This window comes from Opisthocomus hoazin, chromosome 4 (genome assembly GCF_030867145.1).
Source record: "Opisthocomus hoazin isolate bOpiHoa1 chromosome 4, bOpiHoa1.hap1, whole genome shotgun sequence".
NCBI classification, from domain to species: Eukaryota; Metazoa; Chordata; class Aves; order Opisthocomiformes; family Opisthocomidae; genus Opisthocomus; species Opisthocomus hoazin.
The window spans coordinates 34110192-34123143 of NC_134417.1; the positions used below are offsets into that span (position 1 = coordinate 34110192).

The following is a 12952-nucleotide window of genomic DNA, read 5'->3' on the forward strand; positions in this document are numbered from 1 at the left end:
TCTCATTGACCTCGAATAGTCCCTTTGAGGTTTGGATGCAACAGACGATTCTGGACAGGATGGAGGTCTCTCATTGAAGTAAGTATGGGAACCATGTGAGACAGCGAAAGACAGACTGATAGTTAGCATCAATAGCAGGAAACCAAGCAAAGGAAATTTCAAATGAGTATCACAGAAAACTTCTTAACAATGAGTACAGCTGAACGTGGAATTAACTGCCAAAGGCAACCATGGCTTAAGTCAAAGTCACTGCAGGCAGACAGGATTAACTACACCAACAATTACGCTGAACAGATGTTCAGCCCATAGTTTTTAGCACTTCAATACTTCCTAATGAGTTCTTGCAGACATTCACTTGGCTCATCCCTTAACAGCATCCCCAAACCTTATTTTTGTTCTTGCAACATGTTTACGTGACCAAGGTTTTGTTCGCTATCTGGAGAGCAAATCTTCTCCAAACATTCATTATTTCATAAAACCCTAAGGACTGTGGTTACTGTTTTTCCTTCTTTTCCCTCCCTCCCTAAAAAAATCAGTCACACTGCAGGGAATGGAAACAGTCACATCTGACATCGCACTACACAAGAGGTACAGCTAATAACTGAAACGAACAGATCTGCAAACACAGCTCAGGTGACGTTTGTTTGGTTCCATTGCTTCCCAAGTGTTAGCAAACAGAGCTGGTCCATGAACGGAAACAGCTCAGTCTGCAGCCGCCCATGGAGTGTTATCGTTGCTCCTGCTCTCTATTTGCCTTGTGTCTACTGAGTATTTGCATGACTTTCTGCTGTCTCCAAGTGGTTTTTCTCAAGTATATCCCACGCATTAGAAGTGAATCATTTGGCATTCGAAAATTCTTACCATTGGATGTACAACTGCATCAAAACGATTCAGACGCACAGTTTAGACGCAGAAAATATCAAAAAACCCACTGTGAACAAAGGTATCAGGGAGTGCTTTCCACTCCTAGGACTGCAGCACCCAGAAGGCCTCATACAGTTATCTTGCAAAGCATAGCCGAAGACTATGCAATAGTATTGCTACTGCCATCTCTGTAGGCATTCATCTGCCAGAGGATGGAGATTCAGGGAACTATTCATATCACAATGATCCTGCAGGAGCTTGTTATGATCTTCACGAATCAGCAGTAAAATGGCCTGTGTTGTAGTTGGCACAGCCTCCAGATGCCATGGCTTTGCTGCCTGTCTCAAACATTCACAAACGCGGACATGATGGAAGACACATGCCCCGTGCCTTTGCTCTCTGTCTCCAAAAGAGCAGGAATAAAAATCTGCCATCAGTTGTGACTTGACCAATTCAGTGGATATTTTGCTTATGGTTATATTGCTTTCCTCTCTGTGACTTGCTTTTTTATAAATGATGTCACTGCAAATGTGAAGACCCTTTTCCCCTTTACAGTGCACGAAATAGATCACTTTAAAACAAAAGCTAAAACTCCCATTAACTAAGAAATGTTGTTTATGCTACATAATAGACTATTTGTTATTGTCTTCCATGCTTGTCTTGTTTTCTCATGAAAGTCCTTCATTAACATAGCCATTAAGCAAGTTATATACTCAATTTTAATGCTTTTTTTTTTTTTAGTAAGACATAGCCCATTTTGCCCTATGGAGAACTATAATTTTTCCTAAATTAAATGTCACCATTCATTCACAGATAAAAATACAAAGTTCATTCTGAATCTTGTTATAGAGTGAGGCCCTAATTCTCTTCTGGTGACTTCTACGAGCTCTTTAGTTAGCAGACAACCCCACAGATCTCATCTACCCAAAATACAAAGGTGCAGTATCAAAGAGTGCAGATTTCAAACTGAAAGCAAAATAAAACAGAACTGAAAGAAGAAGATTCGGCAATGCTAGAAACTCTCCAGAGAACCGATGTGAACTCTAATCCCTCTCTGGAAATCACACCTCTTTTTTAACTTTAATTTGCTGGGCAAGCAAGAACATGTATTTCATCTCCAGTACAAAAAAATTAAGTGTGTATCTTCTATGCATACCCAAACAAAAGAGCAACCAGAAAATATGGCAATTAATGACCTACCTTTTGAATCAGCAGTTCAATACAAGGAAGTACTTTTCTTAATACTCTGAGACTAATGACCGGGTTGCAGTAATGTGCAAAGAAAGAGTTTTTGTGGTCACTAAGTGTATTGCTTTCCAATTCAAACTTGCTTGCACTGTGAGAAAAAACCTGATTCTTGTATCTCAAGATGCGCTCTCTAAAATATCTAAATAAAAGAAAAAAATAAATACAAATCTATAAAGTTAAAAATTACGATCATGATATACTGGGGAGCCTTTTTATTTAGGTAATGTTTCCAAAATTTGGGGCAGACCTGACTAGAAGCGTATCTTTTAATCAGGCTTTGAAAATTACCGATTATCTGAATGGCCACTTCCTTCAACGACAGTAGGATTATTCTGCAAACCACACTGGTTAATGACAGTGCTCATATTGTTGGAACTAGATGATCTATAAGGTCCCTTCCAGCCCAAATCATTTTGTGATTCTATTATTATATGCAAATATATGCACTTCTAATCATAAGGTTAAAAACTTTGCCTCTGCCAAAGGACACATCTACATGGAACCATGTAGCATTATATAGCTGGCTCCAAATGACGCATTTGAAGACAAGCTGGGAATTTGTACACACTACTCTCTTGTTCCAGTAGTCACACCAAAGGGCTGCCTTCCTCTTTCTTAATACAGAGAATTTTTAGTTTTTCTCCTCACCTGCTCTGCTGCTATCTACTGATAGCATTTTGTGGACAGCCCAATTCCTGCCTGTAAAAACCACACTGCATTTTAGGAGGGTTTTTGAAAGAAAAGGACCTACACACATAAAAATGTAAAATATCATTATTACTCTTATATAAAGAAAACCCCAACAACTATTGAAATAACTTCTAATACAAACAGACCAGCAACACTCTTTCAGTAAAATTACAAAGTTCTGTTTGGCCACCTCAGTTCTTCTGTGAAGACACACTTTTCCTTAGCAGATGCTTTTTGTTCTCCTGCAAACATCTGTCAACCAAGCAACTTTTCATCAAATAACTGAAATAATTTTATCAACTAGATGTGTTTTACTTTTCCTCACATTCACTTTAAGCCTCTAAAAGCATCCTGTCAGGTACCTACAGTCTTTTGTCTAGCCATTTCATCAAAACAGATACTACTTTTACCTGTAAATATTGCAGCAAAGATCACGGGTTTTATTGTTTGATCCTGCTACACTTTTTCTGTTAAAGAGAAATATTTCACGGTAAACTAGATTTTGGTTTCTTGTATCAAACACCTGAATTTGCATTTGATGTACAAGCAAGGAGAGATACATAAAAGTAAGTATTTATCATGCTGCAAAATTAACCATGCTGTAGTGTTTGGTGCACTTCAAACAGCACATAAAACATTTCAGCAGTACGATGGTAAACACTTGTCTATTAAGAGCTGTGTACTGAATAATCACAGGGGTACCTAAAACCTCAGAAGCTCAGTTTCTCTTTGAGTAAGAATGAACTTCAGAATAACCCACGGTTCCCCAGATAACAGACGGGCTGTTATCTTTTTACAGATGTACCTACACCTATGTGTGCCCTCAACACGGCAGTACCAACACCACAGCAAGTCTGACCTGATCTCTCAACTAAGAAATTCTCTGTGGTTTAACATACATTTTTAAAATAGGGCTTTAATTCATTGCATGGAAATAGGAGAAATAATACCAAAACCTTATTCTTTGTGGTTCTTATTGGTGCTCAATTAAAGTACGTAAACTTTTGACTATCTTTCCAAACCAAAACAACAACGGAAATCACAAGGCGTTTTTCTATTTTGCTAGTTAGGATGGCAAAGGGCTCCCATCTGCCTTACGTCACCCAGTGAAGTCAACGGAAGAGATTTCAGGATGTGTGCTCCTCACCTTATTCTAATACCTGTTATTAGAAGCCAATCTCAAATAGCTCCTTCCAGTTAAAATACCAACCAAGCCAGGATACTGCATTAAAAAAATAAGTATTTAGAAATAGGACATCAGACACTTCATTTTCAGCAGGTTTGTAGACTTCCTTTACACGCTGGCTGGATTGAATTCAAGGAAGGGCATTTAGAAACTACTCTTGGTTTTCTTAAAATATAATCTGTTCAGCTCTTAACTTCAGAAGCATTTGTGCAACTGCTCGTCCGGATTTCAAATGAAAATCTAAAGTCATATTCAAACACGAAAGGAAAAACCTCTGAAAAAACGTGTCACACATTTAGACATCCTGAGCTACTCTGACAGAATTCTTATTTATTTGCTTTATCTCTAGCACCAGGCAATGAATTATGTCCTGTGTCCCAGCTGTTCCCCTCAAGACCCAACATGACATTTGTCTGAATACTATTGTTTCCTCAACTGGCCTGCTCAAGCTTACAGAATAGTCAAAGCCTTCTGCAAAAGAAACCACGCAGATGAAAAGGAGCAATTTCAAAGCACTATCGTGAATGCCAATGTTGCATCTTCCAGAGAAGAACAAACTATCAACTCAGAGCTAAGGTTACAATACATATTTCATGAAGCACTGGGCGATATAACTAGCAATCCTGGAACATATTAATCTAAGCAAAAAGTACTTGAGATTCAGATTTAATCTGAGATGCAATGACAGTTTTTATTTGGGGGGAAAAATACCCGATGACCATGGAAAAACTTACAATAGGAGCAGCCGTAGACTTCAATTCTTAACCCAATTTGGCCTTCTCCATTCCAGTCCAACGGAACTATCCGCACGTAGCGAGCAATAACTGGATGCTGTAAATCATGCCGGACCACGCTATCAGAGTTTGTATTTCCAGGAAATGCCTAAGGGAAGGGAGAAGAAAAAGAAAAGTGTTGGATTACATCTCTCTCACACGCTGTAAAGGTTTGGTTCTGAGGGAAAACATTAGGTAGCGAAGTTCTCTAAGTGTCTAGGGTACAGTGAAGTTTGGTTTAAATGTTTCTTTCATGGTGACCAAATGAACAGCTGATTTACAAAGTTTCACAAGAATATCAAAACAGTAGCATTGAGACCTCTCCGTCCACAACAGGTATGCTGAAATCATGGAACAGGTGCTGCTAGGTAAGAAAGTAATCCATGCCGCATCACTAATCTGTTACTCAGTGATTAACCCGTTAATAAACTTGTCCAACACAGAGTGGTTGTCATTTTCCTGTAATTAGGAACACTGAAATAACTTGCTTCCTACAACAGACAGGGATGCATTCGCTTTCTCAAATTCCTAAGAATTTAAAAATCTTCCTTTTGAGGTATCACCCGCTGGAAAGTGACTGCCTTTTTCCTAACCACAGGTGTGTCACCCACAGCACAGCCTACTTTTGGTTAATAGAAATTTGGAAGGCAGGAAAGGACACAGCAGCTCTCAAGGGACTTTTGAAAATCAGTGAATTAAATATTTAGCACTTGGTTTGTAGCTTTGTAGCTATTGGCAAAACACCTCATAGCATCAAGCTTAAAAGTAAACCATACCTACTAGTTAAGATAATAGACTATATATATAATAGACTTTTTTTTTTTTGGCTGTCAGTTTATAGACAATCCATTCACTCACTGACAGCAGATGCTAAAGATTATCCTTCAGTTATTGTCAACATTTTCAGAGGAACTTTCACACCACTTCACAAGTGATTTTCAATAGAAATAACAGTTTTGTAACAGTGAACAGAGTAGTCATAGACGAACAGAGAAAAGGTGACACGTTACTAGAGAGGCTATGAAAATAAGAAATTTTTGTGCTTCCTCATTAAAAAAACATATTTTTGCTACAGAGGAAAAAATATTCAGTAGCAGTATCTACACAGTTGCCATCTGAATAAATCCATATAAAATCCTGTAATAAATATCCATAGTGGAACAACAATAAATAAACAACTGGCTGCAAAATACAGTTCTCAAAAATCTCAAAGAGACAAAATTTAAGTTGGCGCTTTGCATACAGATACAGCAATACCTAATTACATGCCCAGGTACTACTTATTCCAAAAGGATATTCTAGATGAAGAATTATTTTGTGCAGTGCACAGTAGACCTAGGTGGTGGTAAATGGAGGGAAAAACACAGGATCCATTCCTTAGGGGACTCCAAAAATTACGACATATACTAACAGTTTCATTCACCTTCATTTTTCTGTATTGCAGCTATTAATGTGCTAGATGATGATGACGGCACTCCTCACTTCATAGCTGAGCTTGTAAGATACATTAATTAATGTCTATGAAGCACTTACAGAGTCGAGTGGTGTTTATAAAGAAATTAATAGTTCTGTCTTCTGAGCTGAAAAAAGTCAATAACCAACCAAAGCAAGCATACACTGAACGAGGACAAAAAACTCTACTGAACAGCGGCCTATTCTCTTAGTCCTGTCCTCGGAATCACAGAACTTCATGGAGGGAATCAAGAATTTGATCCCTTCAAAATATGTATTTCAGTGAGCGTGCAAGGTAAAGCTTCATATTTCAAAGAGCAATTTCTGTTTGGGCACATCTTAATTTTGTGATGCTTGGCATAATCTTATCAAAACTCTCTCAATGTTGGGTTTTGCTGGTTGTTCTGTTTGTTTTTGGGTGTTTGTTTGTTTGTTTAATTTGCTAGATGTATTAGGGGCAAAGGAAGCTGAATATAGCCAGGCATGATAATTTCTATGTAATTTTTGATTGATGAAAAACAATTCTCAAAATCAGAATGATGTTCTGTAGTTCTCCAAACATTGTGCCCTGACTTCTGCTTTACCAGTCCTTTGTCAGAAAGATTTGGAGCCAAAACCAGGTGTTCGATATTTAGAGGGTTTCTGTTCACATATGATCCAGTAACACTTGCTGAATGCATAAACACAACCAGCAGAGAATAGCGCAGTCTGTCACTAGTTTCCTCCAATTGTTAAAATGCATTCTGTTTAGTCTACAGCAGAACAAAACCTTTTAAATACAGCCTTCATTTAGATAAATGTGGTACTGTAACACACGCTCTGTGGATAATGCAAACATCAGGCCAAAATTCATCCTAGCAAGGCTGAAAAATCAATTTACAGGAGCTTGTGAATGATGTACTATTGCTGCAAAATCTACTTTTCTGACCAAGAATTGTACATGGACTCAGAAAGGAAGATTGTTGTTAAAAATTGAGTTTATACCATTTCCAAAGCCACATGTTTGCTAAGATTAATAAACAGTTTACTAAGATTTAAAAGTACAATTTAGAACCACTCCTTGAACAGGAGATTTTTTTTTAAATAGGGAGTGAATCTCTGGCTGCAAAAAAAAAAATAGATACATACAGTAAGAAACCTCCTTACAAAACTATTTTTCAGAAAAATGTGGAAATACCTGTATAAATTAAACAAGTTTTTCAGATTATTAATCTCATGAACTCACTGCAGTTTTATTGCCAGATGTCCGCTTTTCATGGGTAATGTGGTTTTTCTTTAACAGACTGGGAAAATGACCAAAGTGGCTCACTTGTCTGTAACACAGGTAGCCCTGCCTCACCAGTCCAACTCCAGAATCCTCTGTCCTATCAGTCCTTTCTCTTCTTGTATTGGATACCAACTTCTGCAAACTGCTTTACCTCTTAGTTCATGTTGCAATGAAAAGATTGGGAATGTTGGGAGTGACAACCACGCTTCTCAAAGGCACTGCTGTGTGGGACAGCAATTAATAAGAATGAAAAAGGTAACAAAATATGCCCCCAAAGCCTTTCTAAACATGGCTTTTGAACATACGTTGAACGGAGTTTTCAAAAGTACTAAGAGTTTTGTGACTGGCTTCCTTTAGGCTAAAATGTGTTCAGCTCCAAGTATTTTTGCAAAGTTACTAGGGCAGGTTTATAGGACAGATAATATATTTTAATGGGCCAACTAATTAAGTTTAAAAAAAAAAAGCTCTTGGCACAGGAGGTTTCTTCAGCGGAAGCAGCAGCAAAAAGAAGCTGTATGGTCTCTGAAATTCACCTTGGCTTTATCAATGTGCTTCAGCCACACTACTGCACACAGAGACATTCAGTATAATTTTCTTTGCACAAACCAAGAACCTGAAAGCAGTGAGAGTAAATTTTGGTGAAATTTAGAAGAAAAGTTAGGAAAAGTTACAATTCAGACTGAACTTCATTTCCTATATTTATAGAACAATGATATTCTAATCAACAACTATAAATGTTAAAGCTATACTACAAATTTATAATACTGTTGTAGTAAAGTAACAGACAACTTCATCGTATTATTGAAGTGAAACTGATACAAATGGGTTTAGTTTCCTGTAAAAGGGCAGTTCTGCAATACCATTCAGTACTCATCTTTACGGATACTGCAAGTACATTACAAAATCTCATTCTGGGAAAATGCTTTGATCATCTTCTACAACAAAGGATTAAAAAGAAATTCTCCGCATTAAAGAACTATCTCTGAAGTAAGGAGATTCATTCAAGAATGAATCAAAAGAAACATTATTAAGTGAACAAAACTGGAAGTTCTCATACTTTAACCAAAGAGGAAGAGAATGAAAGAATGTTGGTCAAATACTCAACCAAATGAACAAAAAGACATTTGCAATCTTTCAACTCTTAGTGAAACAGAGAAAAAAACTGTACTTCACTCTAAAAAATCATCACATATATACCAGAGAACCTAACTTGCTTAAGGGGAAAACTAATTATTCACCTGATCGAATTCCAGTGAAGAATTCTCCATCTAAATTAATGATTTATTCAGAGACAAGTATTAAAATTACTTCAACATATGCTCTTCCCGTAAAAATAAGGCAATGCATGGAATAGTAGGATGACATTTCTTTTCTAGTTAAAAGAGGAACAACTATTTTTTTTCATAACTTTCTTTAAGTACTAATAATTTTCTTCATTGCTTTAATTATATACTATTACACTTCTTGACAGTTATATTTTGCCATTGGCACTTCAAGCAAAGGAGTGAATAATTTATGGCTCTGAATTTATGAAAAAAATCTTGGCTTCTAGCTTTATTTTGACACAGCTATAGTGAAAACACTAGAAAGTCTATGTTCCATGGCACAATAGCTCTATAAATGGCTCTCATAATCAGAAACAGGATTTGCATGTAAAAGCCAGATTAATAACAGTGTGGTATCATAAAATATGGAAACATCCACAGAAAGATAGAAGATATCTGTGGGAAATGTAACTGGGTTTTCTTTCGGAACTCCAAGGTGACTTAAGCATGGAGCTGGCCAAACCTTAAAATATTTGTGTTATAGAAAATCCCCAAAATTCCAAAATCAGTACTTTTCCAAAAGTAACAATGATTACAAACTTAAGAAGTTGACAGCTTTGGTTACGGCTGTCAGGCCTCTAGCTGCACAGCAAAGAAAATCTGTAAAACTTGGTTCTTCGCTTGAGTTCTCCAGATTCCGCAGCATCGAGGAGAGGAGCAGGGCAGGCTGGGTACTGGGAGCTCTCGGCCAGCAGTGCTGTGCAAGTGTGTTCGGCACAGCAGGGCAGTCCAAACACAGGGCCCCTGGAAAAACGCCCATCACTTGCTGCTTCTGCATAAGCTGACTGAAATCCGTAGCAGATTTCAGAGAAAACAAGATGTTCATACCACATGAACATTTCCCCAAAAAACCCCACTTCATTAGAAAACTGAGTCCAGCTCTCAGGACCTCATTGCTGCTGAAATATCTCTCTGCTGGATACCTATGGAATCCAGCCCAAATGTATGATGTAAACTGAAACAGCAAGAATAAAAGGACCTAGTAAAGAAAATGTTACACAGAATCACAGCATGGTCGGGGTTGGAAGGGACCTCTGTGGGTCACCCAGTCCAACCCTCCTGCCGAAGCAGGGTCACCCACAGCAGGCTGCACAGGACTACGTCCAGGCGGGTCTTGAATATCTCCAGAGAAGGAGACTCCACAACCTCCCTGGGCAGCCTGGGCCAGGGCTCCGTCACCCTCAGAGGGAAGAAGTTCTTCCTCATGTTCAGCTGGAACTTCCTCTGCTTCAGTTTGTGCCCATTGCCCCTTGTCCTGTCACTGGGCACCACTGAAAAGAGCTTGGCCCCATCCTCCTGACACCCACCCTGAAGATATTTGTAAGCATTTCTAAGGTCCCCTCGCATCCTTCTCTTCTTCAGGCTGAACAAGCCCAGCTCCCTCAGCCTCTTCTCGTAGGAGAGATGCTCCAGTCCCCTCATCATCTTAGTAGCCCTGAGTAGTTATGAGAATAATTTCAAGAAGGAAGAGGAAAAAACAACTGCTGGTAAGAACAGTGGCTGCAGAAGGAAAGGAAAAATAGCACACATACGGAAGAAAATGGGTCAGAAAGCAAGAAATTTGGGTTTGGCCTGTTTTAGCTCAGTTCTGACACATTCCTGTACTTTCATGTCCCAGTGCTGTAAGCAGGAAGAACAGGTGATAGAAAGTGGTAGCCTTTTGCTTCATTCTCTCTACTGAACTGTAACACTACAGCTTGCGTGCTCTCCTCTTTCCTTCAAACCAAACCAAACCAAACATCTTCACAACAATCCAACATTCCTATATCATCCTTCACAATCACCTCACACAATAATGCATCTAAACAGAAAAACAGTAACTGAAAGCAATTAAAAGCTACAGCAGGTATTTTGAATACCCCAAATGACGAACCCCCCAAACGATGCCTTCAACAAGTGCTGAAGCTCATCTTTGAGACTCTTGGCTATAAAAAGACCAGAGCCCCTAAAAGCTCAGGATTAACAACCTGCGGATAAAGCAAACATTTTGATGCTGCTGATGGAACTCTGTGCTCACGTGCACTTGACTCCACTATCAGCGATATCAGTGGCCTCCCAGTGTCAGTAGTGCTCCCACACCCTTCCCTCAGCCACACAGATAAGCAAGGTACCTACGCTATGAGCGCAGTAGCACTGATTTTGAAAAACTGCTCGCATACTCAAAGTAAGGAACTTGGTCAAGTACCCACTTTAAATCTGGTCTTAAATTAATATATAAGGACTGGAGTGATTGCCAATACGATCTGCAATGAAGCGTGAAATAAGAACAGTAGATTAATGAAGTCAGGAAAAGTGTCTGAGACACTTCTGCTCTCACTGTGTCAGTTCAAGACCCTTTAAAACCAATATGCAACAAACAGAATCACAGAATGGTAGGGGCTGGAAGGGACCTCTGTGGGTCACCCAGTCCAACCCCCCTGCCAAAGCAGGGGCACCTACAGCAGGCTGCACAGGACCTTGTCCAGGTGGGTCTTGAATATCTCCAGAGAAGGAGACTCCACAACCTCCCTGGGCAGCCTGGGCCAGGGCTCCGTCACCCTCAGAGGGAAGAAGTTCTTCCTCATGTTCAGCTGGAACTTCCTCTGCTTCAGTCTGTGCCCATTGCCCCTTGTCCTGTCGCTGGGCACCACTGAAAAGAGCTTGGCCCCGTCCTCCTGACACCCACCCTGCAGATATTTATAAGCATTTCTAAGGTCCCCTCTGTAATCGATGGCCTTGCTGGACTTGTCGAATGCAAGACAAAAGACAAACGGACTGAGGTTGTCAAGAGCCGAAGAGCTAACAAAGGAAGTAAATAACTGGTGCTTACCTTATCAGACAAAAGTAAGGGGGGATAGCCCATCACTGTAAACTCAGTGATCTGTGGGGCGCCGCGGAGGCTGCGCAGCCAGAGATTGCTTCAGAGATTGCTTTGGACAAAGCACAGATGGCCCCCGAATACACATACCAAGATGCCCGCTCCGAAGGCGTGTCACACTGCTGAGTCCCGCTTCTGACGACACGACATTCCATGCCAAGAGCCAATCGATACACAATAATTGACTTAGTCCCACCTCGCAAAAAGATTTCCAAACATATAAAAATTGGCACTTGAAAACTCTCTTTGGGGAGGAGGAGCCAAGCGAGAACTTCACCTGATGGACGGGTCGACGGGCCTGAACCTCTCTTCCCCCCCCAAGAAGGGACACCTTTTTGGTAAGAGTCGCACCTCTGACTTTGTCAGACGTATCCCCGGGAACACATTGTTAACTAAAGCGCTAAACTATTACTTTGAGCTCAACTTTTGTAGACAGTGAATTTATCAACGGCAATTCCGAATCTGTGATAACTGTCGCTTGAATAAATTACCTATTGTTTCAACTTTGCGAAACTGTTTCAGTGAAAGTCCTTGGAAGGGCTCTGGCAGGCTAGTTGAATATCAGACTCCCCTTACCCCCCCCCCCCTTTAACGCGACACCCTCTCAGCCTTCTCTTCTCCAGGCGGAACAAGCCCAGCTCCCTCAGCCTCTCCTCGTAGGAGAGATGTTCCAGTCCACCCACCATCATTCTTCTGTTTTAATCTCCAGGAAGAAAGAGATGTTTGGTTTACACCTTAAAACTGCTCTATCAATAGCTTAACACCTATGCAATCTTGTACTGAATATGTGCACGCGCTTCCATGTGTCCTGTCTGTCAGTCTTCTCAACTTTGGAGCTCACAAGGCCAATTTCAATCAAACTTTGATGAAGAGAAGGAAATGTAAGTATTTCATGGGTTTTGCAAGATGGTTAATAAGAAATATGCATCTTATTACCACCTAGTAACAGGCTTTCAGTATAACTGAATACACTTCTTTTCCATGTTCAAAACATTTCCTAGCAGTTTTTAAACAGAACCATGATTTTGATCACATTACTCCCTTAAATTCTCTAGCGCTTCCCAGGGGGTTTACTTTCAGATTCAGAACCTGTCTTTGTATGCTAAAAAAATATTTTATCTACATATGCATCACAATTAGATGTATAATATCATGTAATTATCACCACATTCAAAGAATAATGCTGAAAGCTGTATTTGTTGCCTTGTACACTTTCAGATCTACCAGCAAAACCAAATGCTTCAGCACCACAACAACATTGATTTTTATAACATAATCTGCTAACATTTT

At 39.6% G+C, this 12952-nt stretch overlaps 1 protein-coding gene across 1 annotated transcript in view; it reads right to left on the reverse strand.

The window, feature by feature from the left end:
* Positions 1-12952, reverse strand: part of CNTNAP2 (contactin associated protein 2) — a 1116355-nt gene that overhangs the window by 633633 nt on the left and 469770 nt on the right. Inside the window, exon 4 of the mRNA XM_075418555.1 lies at positions 4723-4870. Within this exon, the coding sequence (XP_075274670.1) occupies positions 4723-4870 (148 nt within the window). The remainder of the gene's footprint in view (positions 1-4722; positions 4871-12952) is intronic.